General features: G+C 40.8%; 1 protein-coding gene across 1 annotated transcript in view; it reads left to right on the forward strand.

Annotated features, from left to right (window-relative positions):
• ZC3H6 (zinc finger CCCH-type containing 6) overlaps positions 1–19,094 on the forward strand; it is a 128,061-nt gene that overhangs the window by 21,100 nt on the left and 87,867 nt on the right. The window contains exon 3 of the mRNA XM_033936837.1: positions 9,492–9,614. Within this exon, the coding sequence (XP_033792728.1) occupies positions 9,492–9,614 (123 nt within the window). The remainder of the gene's footprint in view (positions 1–9,491; positions 9,615–19,094) is intronic.

Raw genomic sequence — 19,094 nt, forward strand, 5'->3', positions numbered from 1 at the left:
GGAGAGTAACTGAAGAAAGAGCTGTTAGGATGGGAGGACATAAGAGAAGTGGAAAGACAGTGGTCTAAGCTGAAAGGAGCGATCCTCCGTCTGGCAGCAGATGCCTTTCTCCTGGATTGGATGGGCCTGTTTCTATATGCATTCCCTCCACTTCCTCTCATGTTGCAAACTCTTTTCAAGCTCAAGAGAGAAGCAGCCACCATGATTCTCATTGCTCCACGGTGGCCCAGGCAACATTGGTTCTCCTTTCTACTTCAACTCAGCTCCAGGAAGCCCATACCTCTTCCAGTATTTCCTACTCTGCTCACTCAGAATCAGGATTCACTGCTTCATCCCAACCTGCAATCACTACACCTAACAGCTTGGTTTCTCTCGGGATGAATTCATCTCTATTACATCTTTCTCAGCCTGTTCGTCAAATTCTTGATGCATCCAGGAAATCTGCCACTCAGCAATGTTATTAACAAAAGTGGACTCGTTTTTCTTCCTGGTGTCTTCTTTATCATCAAGACCCAACTTCCTTGGCAGTGGAGTTGGTGTTGGATTATCTTCTTCATCTCTCTGACTCTGGTCTAAAATGTATATCTATCAGGAGTCCATCTCAGTGCTATTACTGCTTTTCATATACCAGTTGAGAGAAGCCCTCTGACTGTTCATCCTTTGGTCTCCAGATTCATGAAGGGGCTTTTCAATGTGAAACCACCTCTCAAGCCTCCACCTGTCATCTGGGACCTTAATGTAGTTCTTTCCAGTTTGATGAAGCCTCCATTTGAACCAATGGCCACAGTTCATCTCAAGTTTCTTACCTGGAAAGTGGTCTTCCTTATTGCTCTCACCTCTGCCAGGAGGGTCAGTGAGTTACAAGCATCATCATGACATGGTGGTTCTTCATACACATCCAAAGTTTCTTCCAAAAGTAGTCACTGAATTTCATCTCAATCGATTATTTTACCAGTGTTTTTCCCTAAGCTTCATTCTCATCCTGGAGAAACTGCTTTACATACTTTGGACTGTAAACGAGCTTTGGCCTATTACATTGACCGAACAAAGCCACATCGCAAATCGCAAGCCAAATCGCATCTCTTTTCATCCAAACAAGTTGGGGCATCCTGTTTCTAAGAGAACAATTTCCAATTGGATGGCTGCCTGCATCTCGTTCTGCTATGCTCAGACTGGACAGGCATTGGAGAGTCGTGTCACAGCCCATAAAATTAGAGCTATGGAACCTTCTGTGTTTCCTCAGATCTACACCCATTGAGGAAATCTGTAAAGCTGCCACCTGGTCCTCAGTTCATACCTTCACTTCACACTACTGTCTGGAGTCATTCTCCAGACGAGATGGGCACTTTGGCCAATCTGTATTACAAAATTTATTTTCTTAAAGGTCAAATCTCTCACCATCCCATTTCTATTAGCTTGGAGGTCATCCATACGTGAGAATATGCTACCTGCTTGTCCTGGGATAAAGCAGTTACTTACCGTAATAGGTGTTATCCAGGGACAGGAGGCAGATATTTTCACAACCCACCCACCTCCCTGGGTTGGCTTCTTAGCTGGCTTAACTTAACTGAGAGACCGCGTGCCCTACATCGAGCGGGAAGACACTCGCGCATGCGCGGTTCAGGCTATCGCAAACTTTTTAGAGTCTTAAAGTGGCGATGCACTTTTAAAGTGGTCCATACTGGGGCTCTGTCGTTTACATCAGCCATATGTGAGAATATCTGCCTGCTGTCCCTGGATAACACCTGTTATGGTAAGTAACTGTGCTTTACCGACGGGTCTGCCGGTTTTTTCATTTTTTTTTCCATGGCACAGATATTTTGCGTGTATTACACATGCAAAATATATTTTTCATAAAAACTATAGAAACAGGCAGACCTGTCAAAAAACCACCCCCGCTCCCCTCAAATGGCAGGAGGGATGCCCACTCCCTCCTGCCACCCAATGCTCCTCCCACGGTGCTGAAAAATATGGCAGGAGGGGGCCGATGGCAGGAGAGACCGGGCATCCCTCTTGCCATATGTTCGGTGGGTGGGCGGGTGACAGAAACCCTGACAGCAGTGACAGGAGGCTGCTTCTCCTGTCACTACTGTCAGGGCTCTGCACCGACTCAATTGCTCACTGAGCGATTGAGTTGGAGAGTTTGCATGCAAATGATTTGCACCTCCATGGAAATCATTTGCATACAAACAATATAGTGAATCAATCGCTGTTTTAAAATCAACCAAAGAATCGGCCAACAGGGATTGAATCACTATCTTTAGTGAATGTGGGCCTAACTGTAGATGGCAGTAGAGCCCCCAGTGAAGTAGGAGGATTACAGAAAAATTCCAGAGTGGATTCCTTCTGCACAAACTTGCGGCCTTGGGGAGATAACACGCTTGTCCATAATAACACACCTATCTACTGGAAAGATATTAGCAAGGTAAGAACCTAATATCTTTATTCAGATACTTAATGTGTTTTTCAATCATTTTGCACCATAATTCCAGATAACAAACTTATATTTTAATCTGATGAGTCCTGCCATTTTATTTTAGCTTTTTGAGAGGTGAAATATATCCATGTTTTCTATTTCAGTTCCGTGAAACAAAAAGAATTATCAGCATGCTAAAAATAATTTTAATTTTTCCATGGAGATGAAGATGAAGAGTGAACATTTTTTTGCACTAATCAGCACAACTAAATTACCACACGCTGATTAGCGCAGGATTAGCATGTGAGCCCTTACTGCCTGTAAACTAGGTGTCTGTAAATGCTCACACATTAATTTTTGTAATGGCAATGTTAGAGCACTTGGGTTGATGGGCTGAGCACTTCACATTACATTATTTAATTTTGGTGTTAAAATTTGATTATAATAAGCTGCTTCCTATGAATATTACAATTGAAATGTTAGAGCATGGCCATTTTTTGGCTGTGGTATAAATGGCCTTAGCGTACAGGAAAAACCTGCATAAGGTATACTAAGGTCACTGTCTACTGTAGCTTAGTAAAAAAAACCTTTTCTAATTACACAAACACATTCCATTCTATGTAGTTATTTAATTGGAAGCTGTTACTGAAAGAGTTGGATCAAGTAGTCAAGTGATAAAAACATCCAGACGTGTCATGCAATTCTTTGCCCAGAGTAGAGAGATCACATGAATTAAAAGAAAACATTGAATGATCGTAACAGTACATCTATTTTAAAGAAACTCAGTAGAAGATAGCTTATTCCATGAATTTCAGTCTCAAGCATGTTGATAATTATTTTTGTTTTACAGAATTGAATTGGAAAGTTAATGAGTTTTTACCTCTGAAGAAGCTGGAGAGTGAAATGACAGGCCTCCATTGGGTTAAAAGATAAGTTTTGTTATCTAGAATTACGTTGTAAAATAATTTAAAAGCACATTAAGTATTAGAAAAATATACGAGTATATTTCAGAAGAAAAATCACAAAGAATATTAATATGAAAAGGTAAAAAAATATATGAAAAAATAATCTTAAGTATGTATTGTATGGAGGTTTTTTTATCTAATGAAGACAATCAAGTGTTTTTATAGACAAGTTGCTGAGATGTTTTGCTTGACACCTTGGATGTTTTCCTCCACTTTTAAATGTGAAATGCCTGTCTTGTTAAAGCTTACCATATAACCCCCCTTTTTACAAAACCGTAGCAAAAAACGTAGCATGGCTTTTAGCGCTGGCTATGGCATTAACAACCCCGATGCTCATAGTGTCATAGTGTCGGAGTTGTTACCACTGCGGCCAGTGCTAAAAATACTAACATGGTTTTGTTAAAAGCGAGGAAAATTTGGTAAATTTTACCTCTGGACATCAACATATCAAATTAACTAGCCATATTATAATGCTTCTTTTGGAAAGGAACTCTTAAATAGTCTCTAAATTCTTTAAAGACTTGCCTATTTGTGAGAGTGTTCATTACCTGATTGTTTTAAATAAGTAGATGACAGTTTCCAATGTGAATTGAATATCAGATGATAATTTTTTATTTTTGATGTTCTGATGAATTTATAAATTTGGATTATCTTTTTATGTATGTTTAATTTGTTACACGCTTGGGATATAAGAGGGATAGAAAATTTTAAAATAAATAATATTCAGAATTTAAATTACTTGTATGTGGGAAAATAAAAATTGGATAAGTAAAATCGTTTGAGGATATACTTATTTTCATATAGCAACTGGAACAGTTTGCTGAGCTGCATCTTCTACTGGGTGTTAGTTGCATTTTTCAAGCTTTTAGTGCAAACTGCGAAAGAGGATTCAGCTTAATGAGTACTATTAAAACTGAGATAAGGTGTTCAACTACAAGATGCAATATTTGAAGGTTGTTGAATTGCATGTTGAATTTAAATCAAGGACTGATCATGCTTTAGTGATGGTGAAAGTGAATATGAAAAAAAAAATAGAATGTAATAAGAAGAGGAAAGAGGTGAGGAAGTGAAGATCGAAAGTTGATGTGGACTGCTTATGACAAGAGTGGGAACAACTGTTTGAGAAGATAGAACTTATATTCCCCGATAAGGCAGTTGTAGGATGGCAATCTCATTAAAATCAGTATTTGACATAGTTGCCCCGTATCAGGAGAAGGTGATACTGCAAGGGAATGAAATACAAAAATTGATTTAATTGGTATACTGTATATACAATTGGATAAATATCTGTAAGAGAATGATATCTTAGATTCCCATCAATATGCATTTTGAAAGCATCACAACACTGAGACTTTATTGGTATTAATATTAGATGAATTGCAATGTGGATTTGATTGTGGGAAGAAATTATTTGATTGTGTTTCTTGATATCTCTGCCACCTTTGATACACTGGATCATGATATCCTGTTAGACAGGCTTGGTGAGTGTGTGAGATTGTCTTAAATGGTTTCAATCATTTTTATGTAATCGGAAATAGGAAGTAAATATTGAGGGACAACTGTCAGCTCAAAGGATTGTAAAAACTGGTGTCCCACAAGGGTCGGCTCTTTCAGTTGTGTTTAATTTGTATTTTCTTCCTTTATGTAAATTACTGCAGGGACTTGAGGTATCATATAGAATAAGATTATATGTGGATGACATACAATAAGAAAGGTTTATTTTAAGCTGCGGCTATTGAATAATCTTCGATCGTATCTCTCTAGTAGCGACTTTAAGCATTCTCTTCAGGTGATTGTCCTGTCCAGCCTTGATTATTGTAACTTGGGATTTTTTTAGGAGTTTCTGCGACCAAATGCATGCCTTACAGGTTACTCAAAATTCTATTATTTGAAACCTCTTTGGAGTAGGGAAATATGATCGTGTGTCAGATTATTATGTAAAACTTTATTTGTCATAAAATGGAATTCAGGGTGCAGTATAAACTATTGCTACTAATTTATTTGAGTATTCATCAGCAAGTGACAAAATACTTGATTGATAGTATTTTACATTATGCTCCCCTCCAAAAACTACTCTCTGCAGGCCATTGTGATTTACCGTATTTTTTGATCCATAAGATGCACCTGACCATAAGACGCACCCTAGATTTAGAGGAGGAAAACAAGAAAAAAACCATTCTGAACCAAATTCTCCCTGCCAGACTCTGCACCCAACCCCACCTCTTTGCCAGGCTCTGCCCCCCTGTCCCCCCTCTGGTCTAGGTGTAGGTTGGGACAGGGTGGGCAGGGACAGGACACGGGGCAGGCAGAAACAGGGCACAGATGTCAAGGCAGATGACTTTTTAAAATATGTAATGTCACCTCAGTAACAACTGTAGAAAAATAGCAATGTCACCTCAGTAACAACTATAGAAAAATAGACAAATATAGTGCAAAATATAGACAGCAGATATAAATTCTCAAAACTGACACATTTAGATCACTAAATTGAAAATAAAATCATTTTTCCTACCTTTGTTGTCTGGTGATTTCTTTCTTTCCTTCCTCAGGCCTAACAATTGTCCCTTCTCCTTCCTATGTCCCCCTCAATGCCTTCCAGCCTTTGTTCTCTTCCCCCCTCCCTCGGTTGTCTGCTGATTTCTTTCTTTCTTTCTTTCTCTCTTTCTTTCCTTATCTCAGGCCCAACAATTGTCCCTTCCTCCCTCCTATGTTCTCCTCACTGCCTTCCAGCCTCTGTCCTCTTCTGTCCCCCCCAAGCTTGCCCATCCGCTGGATTTAATTACCTCCCACTGCTGCTGCTGTGAGGACACATCGACAAAACAGCAGTTGCGGGGGGGGGGTGTCTTCTGGCTGAGCAGCAGGTCGAATTCGACAGTGCGGCACCGCAAGCCAAGGCCTCACTGCGGCCTGAGAGCAAGGGACGAACGGAACAAATTGCTGGGAAGGGCCAGGCGGGTGCAACAATTGCACACCGTCGGCCCAGAAGCCTTACCCCTGACATAAATTCTGATGTCGGAGAGAAGGTCCGGGGATTGGCTGGCCTGGACCTCTCCGACGTCAGAATTGACATTGGGGGTAAGGCTTCTGGGTCAGCAGCGTGCAATTGCTACACCTGCCTGGCCTTTCCCTTCCTCTATTTGCGATGGCAGCGAGCAACCAGTAGCAGCGGCGGCGGGTGACAGTCTAAATAAGGTAACAGGGGGGAAGGTGTTTGGATATTTGCTCCATAGGACGCACCCTTTTTATCACCCACTTTTTTGGGAGAAAAATGCATTTTATGGAGCAAAAAATACAGTATATATATACCAACAAGGAAGGAAATAAGATTACAAGCAACTAGAGCAAATGTTTTTTCATGTGTAGGCTCCGTAGAGTGGAATAAGCTTCTGAGTCATATAAGGCAGCAAGGAGGTGTTGAAGATGTTTTAAAAATTGATAAAAAGGTATTTATTTTGTAAAATGAAGTACGGGTGTTAAAAAATTATTTTTATGCTATGGTGGTCTGTTTTTGTATGGATGTTTGTTATGTATATTATATATGCGATTTTGTGATCTGCTTTGTAAAAAAGCAGACAAAAAATAAATAAACTATAATGAGAATTAAAATATATATACTGTGTGGAAACAATGTTTAATCTGGAAAGTGATTATAATTAATGTAAATCAGAGAGAGGAAGAAGGGATACACTATTGATATGTCTTATAGGTTTTTTTTGCACCTGACAGTCTCAGTCTCACTCTTACTCTCTACAATAATCTAGTTTGTTATTGCACTGGTAAATTACCCCCATGCCTGAATATTAGATACAGTATAGCAATGAATATGATCTGAATCTCTGCACTGCATGTTTATTGAACTGGTACTGACTTCTGAAAATGAAAATATTTGTGATGGGTCTACACTTTTTTTACAATGAGAAAATGATTCGAGTACCATCCTAATAGAGTGGATTGGATGCAATTATTTGAGGACTTTTCAAGGGGACGGATAGCAAGTTGAAAACAATTATAAAATACTTAATACATGGTACCATACTCCTGGGAAATTTTTGTCACACTATAAGCTAGGGACAGAGTGATGTTGGCATTACTGTGGGGGGTGCAGGGCACCTTCCTATACATGTGGTCTTGTCCAAAGATTGTGGCATATTGGGATCAGATGGGGGTTAGAGTCACTTCACGGTTGGACCTTCTTTTTATTAAAGAGGTTGAGGTATGTTTATTATGTTGAGTGTTTCAGGGATGGAGGACTTGTTGTTATGTTAGCAACTTGAATGGCAGGACTCTGGAAGGTGAGAGTAATGTTTGGATTGACTTAAATGGAAGTAAGACTGGCAAAATGGAGAGACTTACTGCCATTTGGCATGAACCTTTATGTGTCTTTGAAGGTGATCTGGAAGTCTTATATTATGTAGTGGGACTAGCTTACTTCAGTCATAGTGACTTGTGATATGTAGTATGCCTCCTGGAGTGCAAGGAAAACGTTATTATGAAAGTATGATTTCTCTTTATTTATTTATTTTTTAACTTCACTAGGACTGTGATGTTGCTTGGACATTGGGGTGGAGGAAGGGGAGGATCTATATATAATAAGCAATATGTGCTGTACAGTATAGTTTTACAATGTGGTTGTATTAAGAGGTGTTTGTCAGTTTCACTCATGTTGTTGTTGGTTTTTAGGGGGGGGGGGGGTTATACCTTATAAAAGTTACCGGTAATTTTTTATTTTCACTAAACCCCTAAATTTAGGAGCATAAAAGTGGGTGACAACAGAGGTGAATTTAGAATAGGGAAACTTAAGGAATTTAGCACAGATTTTCAGCACTAGGCTCATAAGTTTAGGCTAGTGAATGGCAAATGCAAATTTATAAGTGTAACTTCTAAGGTCCTAAATTAAGGTGAATTTTCAATTGAAAACTTAGGCCTTGTTTTACTAAGGTACGCTAACCGATTAGTGTGCGTTAAACGCTAACGCTTGCATGTTAGTCTATGGATACGCTAGCGTTTAGCGTGCGCTAATCGGTTAGCGCACCTTAGTAAAACAGAGGGTTAGGCTTTTAAGTTTGGCTGAAAGTAGATCACCAAATGTAGGAACCTAACTTAAAAGCTCAGCCTTTTTTGAATATCGAGTCCTCTGTTTTAACGTACTGTATCAAAGACATACAACCTTAGATAGAATTAGTATTTATCCCGTTTAGGACCTCAGCAGTGCAGACTGTGAGAAGGTTTCATTCACAGGATTAATTTGCACTAAAGTCTTCATCGGTCTTGTTTTTTATAAATAGTTTTTCTATTTTCTATAAATATTTTACTCCTCAAATAATTTAAGATAAATCAAATACTCATCTCTTTAATAAAGCATAGCAGGGGTTTCTTCACCAACATAGGCTGTTTGGCCCAGGGGGCTTTATCAAGGTATTTCCCCTGACAAAAGAAAAAAGAGATATCGCAATATGTATTTGATTTATCTTAAATTATTTGAGGAGTAAAATATTTATAGAAAATAGAAAAACTATTTATAAAAAACAAGACCGATGAAGACTAGTGCAAATTAATTCTGTGAATGAAACCTTCTCACAGTCTGCACTGCTGAGGTTCTAAACGGGATAAATACTAATTCTATCTAAGGTTGTATGTCTTTGATATCTGAAATCTAACCTTAGAAAAGTACCTACTATTGCCTTATATATTTGTATATTTAAAGTACTGTAAACATAAGAATATTTCACACATGCATTAACATGGAAAATATCTCTGTATCTGAAATGAAATAGACATTCATGACTAATAACGATAAAATAAACAACCTGAGCAGTTTAAGGTTGGGCTATGTATGAATTGCAATCTGAATGGGAAATTTTGGCATGCTGGAGAAAATTATATAAACACATAAAAGACCTCTTATAATAATAGGTCACAGCTCTGTTCTGGAGTAATCATCTCTTGCAGTTAACACCACATTTTTAATAACCAAAGTAAATCTTATATATTTCTGCTGTCTTTGATATGAGCCACATTTGGCATTAATTCCTTTTTTAAGCACTGAGAGCTTTTTTTATGTAAGCAAAATTAAGCTTTATATGAAAGCAATTTATATGTTTGTTTTTCAGCATAATTCCCCTTCAAGTGACAACAGTTCTGACTACAGTTTTGGTTCAGATATTGAACACAACGAAAGATCACACAACAAAGGATCGTCATCATACAGAGATTATGACATGCCATTCTCTCCGGTATGATTTTTTTTTAAATGTTTTTTTTCAGTTAACAAGCACTCTAAAATTATGAGTTATATTGCCTGACAGCACCGACACAAATGACTCTTGGGGTCCTTTTACTAAGCTGCAGTAAAATAATAATAATAATAATAACAGTTTATATTCCGCAGGACCGTGAAGTTCTATGCGGTTTACAATGATTAAAAGGTATTACAGATGAGTGGAATAAACAAAGTTCAGAGTTAGTGAATAACAGTTCTAAAGATCATTTGTTGAGGACTAAGATTGTATAGGTCAGTTACCTAAGTACTTCAGGAATAGATGTGTTTTTAGGCGCCCTTATCACACCCTTTTACAAGTATTTCTAATACTTTAAGGTCAATTTTACTGCGGTCATAAAGTGGCTTGTTTTCTATTTTTTTTATTTTTATTTTTTTTAATTTTAATGTCCATGTGCTAATGTTACCATTAACATGTGACCAGTTTTTAAAGTTACCGCTTGAGCACTTGCCACCAACCATTTTGTAGGTAGTAATGGCTTATGCAGTATTCATGCACTAACCAGTTAGCATGCAACTTTGTAAATGTGCTAACTGGTTAGCGCAGGAATGCCCATTCTCTGCCCATTCTCTCAAATTTATATACATTCCAAGTGTAACCCACTTTGTATCAGCTTATAACGATATACCTTGGGGCACAGGTATCAAACTCAAGGCCCATGCGCCAAATCCGGCCTTCCTGGTCATTTTATGCGGCCTGTAGTTCGATGCCCCCAGTGTTACCTTGTGGCCGACTCCCTCATCCTCACAGCTGTAGTGTGCATAGAGCCGTGTGTGTTCCTCGCATGTAGCACCTCATCCAGAAGCATTCCCTCTGACATTGCAACATCAGAGAGAAAACTTCTGGTTCAGGTGCAGGACGCACAAGGAGCCGCTGCACATGGCTCCGTGAACACTGCGGCTGTGAGGAGGAGGGAGCCGGCCACAAGATGACACCGGGGGGCATTGGACCATGGGCTTGGAGCCGGCCAGAAGGTTAGACACCTGCCAGAGAGAGGCACAGCATGGAGGGAGGGAGACAACAAAGGTAGAGGGAATGATTTTATTTTCAAGTTAGTGTTTAAATTGTGTCAGTTTTGAGCATTTTAATCTGCTGTCTATCTTTTGCACTGCTCAGGAAAAAATACATTTGTTTCCTTTTCTCTGGGGGTTGTACTGAATGCAGAATCTTGAATCCTAGGGTGTTTTTAAAAATATGTTAGTACTTTTAGTTTTTGGTCCCGTATTTGCATAGGGTTATCTGTGTTCTGGTAGGTGGTTAACCATTACCATTATGTGTTAATAAGATTATATTGTGTATGTATATATGAAAAATGAATGGAAAAAATGATGTTATAATTAGTATTATTATGGGGGCGGGGTCTGGGGCGGAGATTGGGCGGGGTCTGGCCTGTGACCAATGTTCCCTCTAAGTTGAGCGCATGAGCGATCGCTCACTATTTTCATTGGCATCGCTCATAATTTTTCTTGTGTCGCTCACTAAAATACGCAGTGGGAAACTGAGGACTGCATAGTAAGATCCCCGATGCACTTGGGGATCATGAGAAGAGCCGCTGCCACGTCTTCAGTGGCGTACCAAGGGGGGGGGGCGGTTCGCCCTGGGTGCAACCTTAGGGGGGGTGCACAGTCGGCCAGGTCCGGATCTGGCCGGCTGTGCACCCCCCTAAGGCTGCCGTCGGAGAGGAAGTTCGGGCCAGCCAATTGCTGCCTGGCTGGGCGGAACTTCCTCTCCAACGGCAGAATTGATGTGGGGGGAATGCTGGTCGGCCTGACGGTGGGAAGCAGAGAGAGCTTGGGGCAGCCGCGGCGGTGGCTTTGGGGCCTGTTTCCCCTGATGGTGGCAGCAGTGGCTTTGTGGAGGGTAGGGAGAAAAAGAAAGAAAGGGGGAGGCAGGGAGACAGAAGGGAAACAGAAAAAAAGAAAGGGGGCATCAAGAGAGAAAAAAGAAAGAAAGGGCAGGGAAAGAGGAAGAAAAAGTTAGGGGAGGGAATGAGGTCTGGAGGAGAGGAAGCAAGAGGAAGAAAAAGTTAGGGGAGGGAATGAGGTCTGGAGGAGAGGAAGCATACAGGCTGAAAGAAGGGAAGAAAGATTGGATGCACAGTCAGAAGATGAAAGTGCAACCAGAGACTCATGAAATCACCAGACAAGGTAGGAAAAATTATTTTATTTAAAATTTAGTGATCAAAATGTGTCTGAATTTATATATGCTGTCTATATTTTGAACTATGGCCCCCTTTTACTAAACCGCAATGGTGTTTTTTAGCGCAGGGAGTCTATGAGCGTCGAGAGCAGCGCTGGGCATTTAGCACAGTTCCCTGCGCTAAAAACTGCTATTGTGGTTTAATAAAAAGGAAGGGGGGTATATTTGTCTATTTTTGTATGGTTGTTACTGAGGTGACAATGCATAGAGTCATCTGCCTTGACCTCTTTCAAAAAACCCCAGAATAGGAATGATAATTAACATTTTCTCAGCGTATAGTGTGCTTTGTGTTTTTTAATTTTATTGTTGGTAGATCATTTTGACTTGGTCATTTTAAAGTAGCTCGCAAGCCCTAAAAGTTTGGGCACCCCTGAGCTAGAACGTTGAAGCTGTGTATTTCTATTTTATCCCCCCTTTTACAAAACTGTGGAGCGTTTTTTAGCACCAGCCGTGGTGGTAGCAGCTCTGATGCTCAGAATTCTATGAGCGTCGGAGCTGTTACCACGGTGGCTAAAATCCACACTACAGTTTTGTAAAAGGGGGAGGGGTTAGTTTGTGATGACATATTCCATACTAGGCGAATCTGTGTTCTGTGTGTTCGAAAGACATGGTTTTCTGTTAGGACTGAGGTGTAGGATTGATCTGTGCTGGTCTGGCTTGTTTAGTTTTACAATGGGTGTATTGATGTACTGCTTACTGCAATATATAAGATGCTGCCTTTTCCTAGGTACTCATGTGTGACGTGTGGTTTGTTACTAAAAATCATGTTTTTCATACAGATGGGGGGGGTGTGCCAAAAAATGATGGGCCCCGGATGTTGCATATGCTAGGTACGCCACTGTATGTAAAGATACCAGAAAGCTGGCGAAGCAAAAACTTTAAGTAAATTGTTATTCTTCTAAGTTTTGAGTATTTAACCCTCCCACAATCTCACGGGCACTCGTCCTCCGCGCCTGCTCATAAATTTGTGGAGTATGTAACTTGTCGCTCGTGCATATTTTTTTTTTTTCACACACCTCATCAATCCTTAGAGGGAACATTGCCTGTGACTTAGCCTGTGTTTTGGATTTCGGCCCCTTAATGCGAGTTTGACACCCCTGCCTTAGGGCCTCAGTACCACCACTCTACCATTCTAACAATTTTGCATAGCGGGAAGAATTAAGTGTAGCATCGTCTCTGCCCATGACGCCTCGAACTACTACGGCTTTGGTGGTATATAAGAAATAAAATAATAATAATGCTTCCTCAAACTAAAAATTATAAAAATTATTTAGTGCATGGTTAGCATGTGCAGATTTCAGAGTTATTGCAGAATGCCTGAGCATGTCTCATGTTATACTTTGGTGTGTGTGGGGTTTTTTTTTTTTGCTATTTTGAGTGTGTTAGCACCTAATTCAGCTTAATAAATATAAGAATTCCTTAGAGCTCAAGCAGCCTTAAGGCCTCAGTATTTCCTGTCTGAGTTGCTGCATGGATGTAGATCAGGCTTTCTCCCAATTATTTTCTCCTTTGCCTTTGTTTTTCTCTTTATCCCTACTCCCATTTACTAAAATAAAAAAATCAAATAATATTTCAGTCAATATTGAGTTTGATTTTGCCACCTCACTGTTTGACGTAAAAGTTGTGGGCATGAAGTATGTTAAAAATACATAGCCTCTTAGTACAGTACCGGAAACTGTCAGGGCTGTGCTTGGATGTTCTTGTGGTCTTAATATTTTCAGGCCTCTGGATCTCAAAAATGTCAGTGAGGCCCACAGGATTCTGTATTTCTGGATGGAGATGGTGAGATCTGTCATTGCAGTGGTCCAGCCAGGAGAGTTTCTGGCCACCCTGGAATTGATGGAGGCGTACCGTATATGCTTGAATATAAACCGAGATTTTTGGACCAAAACAATGGCCCAAAAATGGGGGTCTTGGTTTATATTCAAGCCACCACCCGACCATCGGTGCGACTGTCTTCCTCCGCTCAATCCCTGACAGGCTACTACTTCCTGCCACCAGAGCAGCCAGCCGCCAGAGCAGCTGTCCACCATACGCGTCCCCTCAAATTAATACAGGCACCACCATCCTTCATGGACATCCTCCCTTAGCTGACATTATGATTGAAGAAAGCTGCTGCTGCCCCTGATCAGGACTGTGGAGTCGGAGTCGAGATGTCGGAGATAATTTTGGGTACCTGGAGTCGGAGCTGATAAAAATATGCCGACTCCAACTCCTGATAAATTTAAATTATAATAAAAAAATATAGCAAGTTCAAATGTCCCATTTCATAAACAATAATCATAATTAACACGTTGTTTGCAGGCATTTTTCGCCGATCTATGTCAAAAGCGGGCTCATTTTTAAAATGTTGCACGGGAAATTACGTTTCGTGTAAAATAGCTGTAACTTCTGAACCATTTGAATAAAACTTTCAGTTTCTTTTCTTATATTGAATTCAGTAAAGCGACGTTGCATATGCGTGAAAGATAAACAACCAGAAAATGTCCAAATAAAGAGATTCCAGCAGGAATTTTTTTTAAGAATTAAAAGAAGTGGAAAAGTATGATCGCTCATCGAAACTGATTGTAGAAGAAGTCCTCCTTGTTTATCCCGAGATTATTAGTGATGTGGCTAGAACCGTAACAGCAATGCCACCCACCCAAGTCAGTGTTGAAATACTATTTTCAGCTCTAAAAATAATCAAGTCAGATTTAAGAGATTCTATGAAAGAGGATCTGGCAGAAGCAATTCTGTTCCTTAGAACAACACTACATTGAGTTAGTTTTGGATTGCATTTAACAGCTATTCTACTCTACAACTATAATCCAAGTTTAATATATAAACTGTTTTAGGTTTTCCAGCTTTTGTTTTTGTTCATATAGTTAAGCTTTGTTTTTGTTTTAAAACTATCAAAGAATGTGGTTCAGATTTTTAAACTGGTAAAGTTCCTATTCCTGATTTTTATGCATGCTATACTACTACTTTATAGTCACTTGATAAAAACAATAAATAAAACCTTATTGTTTTCATTTTTTGTCTTTTGTTTAAACTGGCCAATACAGTAGAGCGTCAGCTTCCTAGCCAGAAGTTCTGTGGTTAAATGGCATGTATGTTGCTTTCCTTCAATCAACATGGAAAATACATTAGCATATTAAATACAAAGGAGTCGAAGGATTTATCTACCGACTCCACAGCCCTGCTACTGATGCCAAGAAAGCTGTTGCTGCAACCACCGAACCTGAAATAGGCAGCTGCCGCCTACGCTATATGGTGATCCAGTGCGGGAGCTGGGAGGCCTTGAGCGTGTGCAGATGCTCAAGGCCCCGAACTGGATCACAATACAGCTTTGGCGTCAGATGCTTATTTTAGGTTTGGTGGCTGCAGTAACAACTTTCTTATAGTTGGAAGCAGCAGCAGCAGCTTTCTTCAATCATAAGCATAATGCTGGCCTAGGGGGGATGTTCATGACGGATGGTGGTGGTCGCAGCTAAAACTTTCTTTGGCATCAGGGTTGGCGGAAGCAGTAGTAGCAGCTTTCTTCAATGGTAAGCATGATGCCGGGTGAGGAGGGCCTTTTTCTTAGGACAAGGGAGCCATTAGTTCTCTCAGTTCACTCCTGCTTAGAAGGACAAGGAGGCTACTAGTTTCTCAGTTCACTCCTCTCATCCTTTCTACTGTACCCTCTATGACAGATCAGAGCCTTAGGCTCCTCCCCGGTACATAGGAGAGGCCTTAAGCAACCTGGACCAATCAGAGCCTTAAGCCCCTCCCTGACATATCCCAGGATGCACCAGGGAGGGGAAGCCATTTTGAAGAGGTGGGCCTACTGGCTGCAGGGAGTAGGCATCTCTCTATCCAGCCTTTGTAAACAAGGTAAAAGGTGTGTGTGGGGGGATCAGGGTATTGTCGGAGGCACAGTGGCAGCAGGAGGGAATGGGCATCGGGGCGGTATTGTCAGTGATGTTGCTTGGCAGCGAGAATGAGTGAGCATCTCTCCCACTGCCTGGGGAGGGAGGGTATTGTCGGGATGTTGTTTGGCGGCGGGAGGGAGTGGGCATCTCTTCATTTGCTGGGGGGGGGGCTGTTGGGGGAGTTGCTTGGCGGCAGGTGGAAGTGGACATCTCTCCCGCTTCCGGGAGGGTGGGGGGGGGTTGCTTGACTTTGGCGGCGAGAGGATGTGGGCATCCCTCTTGCTGAACTTCAATTGGGGGGGAGTGTTTTTTAAAAAAAATTGTGCGTTTATTCTATGCATGTGCCGATTGCTATCACCAGCGATGGGCACATGCAAATTTAGTGACCCTCCGTGAACCTCATTTACATGCGTGGTTTTTTTTTAAGACTGACTCGTGTATTTGAAATCATTACAGTAGTAAACGTGACAGCGGCATGTCGGATTTTACAGCGAACATTTGAGAATCTTCCCCATAAAAACCTCTTTACTTCTTCCCACAATCACAAGCTGCCACTCTCTGTTCCAGGCTGGGTGCCCCCAATTACCTGGAGTCTGATGCCTTCCTTATCCATTGGAGGAGCAGATTCTAGTATGCATTCTTTCCAAGACCTTACTCAAACTTTGCCAGCAGCAGGGCAGCATTAGCCTCATAGCACCATGTTGCCAGTGTCAACCTTGGTTCCCTCTCCTCCTATAGCTCTCGACTCAAGACCCATTCCACCTGCAGCCAATCCCAATGCTACTGACACAGAACAAAAGATCTCTTCTCCATCCAAACTCTTACTTGTTAGCACTAACATCATGGTTTCTTTCACAGAACAAGTAAATGCCTTCACCCTTTCTGAGGCAGTTTCTAAGGTCTTTCAAGCATCCAGGAAGCCTTCTACTATTGCTTCAAATAGACTAGATTCTTTGCTTAGTGTGCGCTTCATTCTCTTGAACCTGTCTCATATCTACTTCCATCCATTCTGGACTACTTTCTTCATCTCTCTAATTCAGGCTTCAAAACCAAATCAATTCAAGTACATCTCAGTGCCACACTCCCTTTGACAAGAAACCTCTATCTTTTCAATCTTTGGTAGCTCATTTCACGAAGGGACTATTTTACATGAAACTAACTATCAAGCCTTCACCTGTGACCTGCTCTAATGAAGAAGTCTCACTTTTGAGCCACTCTCTCAAATTTTTCACTTGGAAGGTTGTGTTCCTCATAACCCTCATGGCTGCCCGCTGAGTGAGTGAGCTTCAAGCACTAATATCGGATCCTCCCTATACAAGATTCTATCATGACAGAGTAGACCTTCAGACTCATCCAAAATTTCCCCCTAAGGTGTTCTCAGAATTCTATCTTAACCAGTCCATTGTTCTATCTATGTTCTTTTCAAAATCACATTCCTATTCAGGTGAGGCAGCTCTGGTATACTACCTAGACTGGATTAAACCTCATAAGAGGATCTCCTAACTTATTCTAGCTTTTGATCCTAACAGACTTTGAGTTCCAGTAACCAAAAGAACCATCTCAACTTGGCTAGCAGACTGTATCTCCTTCGCGTATACTCAGGTTGGGCTGACACTAAAGGACTGTGTAATAGCCCACAATGTCCAATCTATGGCTTCCTCAGTAGCTCATTTCTGCTATACAGTTATTGAAGATCTCTGCAAGGCAGCCACTTGGTTTAGACCAAGACTCCAGAAGAGATAATCGGTTTGGGCAAGCAGTTACTTCCTAGACGCCAACTTTTCCTCCAACCGTTTATGGGTTTTTTGTCAGGCTCGTGTTTATATATAAATTATTATTCTCCACACTCATGATCCTGGCAGCTTGTGAGTCCCACATGTGAGAACATAATACCTGCTTGTCTTCAGAGAAAGCAAAGTTACTTACCGGTAGCAGGTGTTCTCCAAGGAAAGTGGGCATATATTCTCACAATCTGCCAACCTCCCCTAGTTAGCTTCTTAGCTTTTTTGCTGAACTGATGTTCCCGCGAGCCATTGGGCAGCACGCACCCAGTATGGGCACTGCCTAAATATTTAAAGTGACAGTACACTTGGTAGTGTCTGTACTGGATTCTGTCAATGTATTCCTGCTGTCCTTGGAGAACACTTCAGGTAAATAATTTTGCTGTCTCCCTAAGAGAAATTCTCCTTTGTCTCTTGTATGAGAGATGGTCAAGTTGGAAGTCCAGAACAAGTCCATGACCAAGATGTTGGATGTCCTTGGCTATGAATCCTCTTCTAAGGAGGCTGTGACAGTGCCTGTGCACAACATCCTCAAAGTAGCACAAATGAAGAACTGGGAGACACCTCTCTCTGTGCAAGCTGTGCCTAAAAAGGTGGATTCTTTAAGTATAGAGTTCAGAAGGCTCCTGGATTCTAGAGACAGCAACAACTTCCTCACCATTCTATGATGGTTAAATCTGCTCTCAAAAAGAGCAAGGGCTCTAGAACCCAATGCCTCAGCACTCCCAGGGAAGGATTCTCAAACTATGAACTTTTTGGGAGGAAGGTTTATCAGGACTCTATTCTTATTTCCTGCATGCAGACCTACCAGCTTTATATGAACCCATGTGAATCACTTGCTTACTCTTTCCCGAAACACTAGGACTAGGTGACATGTGATGAAACTACTAAGTAGTAAATTTAAAACACACAGGAGAAAATATTTCTTCACTCAATGGGTAATTAAACTCTGGAATTCTTTGCCAGAGAATGTAGTGAAAGTGGTTAGCTTAGCAGGGTTTAAAAATTTTTTAAGATAATTTCCTAAAAGAGAAGTCCATAAACCATTATTAAGATGGCTTGAAGAAATCCACTCCTTATTCCTAGGATAAGCAGCATAAAATCTGTTATCCTTAGACAAGCAGGCAGCATATTTTCACATGTGGGTGATTTCATCCATGGAGCCCCGGTACAGATAGTGACATCTGTAGTATCACTTTAAGCTTTAGCAAGCTTTTAGACTGCCCACTCTGCACATGTGCGAGTGCCTTCCCACCCGATGCCAGCTCATGAGGTCGTCAGTTTTTCGTTTCTCCGTCGAGTTGCTTTCCTGTTTACATTTTTAACAAACTTTTCAACTATTTCAAGTTTCTTCTTCTGTTTTTTACTTTTCTTTTGTAAAACAACCAAAGAAGAAAAGTAGAAAGGAAAATAAATTTTGGATTTTCTTCAAACTTCTTTTGATGTTCAGCGGCCTTCATGCAAATTTCCTTCCTTACTTCCTACCATGATCATCAATGGATTTTCGGCCTTGTTTCTACTCTACCTCGGCTCGCCCTCCCCAACTGTATCTGACTCTGGGG

The sequence above is a fragment of the Geotrypetes seraphini genome, chromosome 3, assembly GCF_902459505.1.
Source record: "Geotrypetes seraphini chromosome 3, aGeoSer1.1, whole genome shotgun sequence".
NCBI lineage: Eukaryota > Metazoa > Chordata > Amphibia > Gymnophiona > Dermophiidae > Geotrypetes > Geotrypetes seraphini.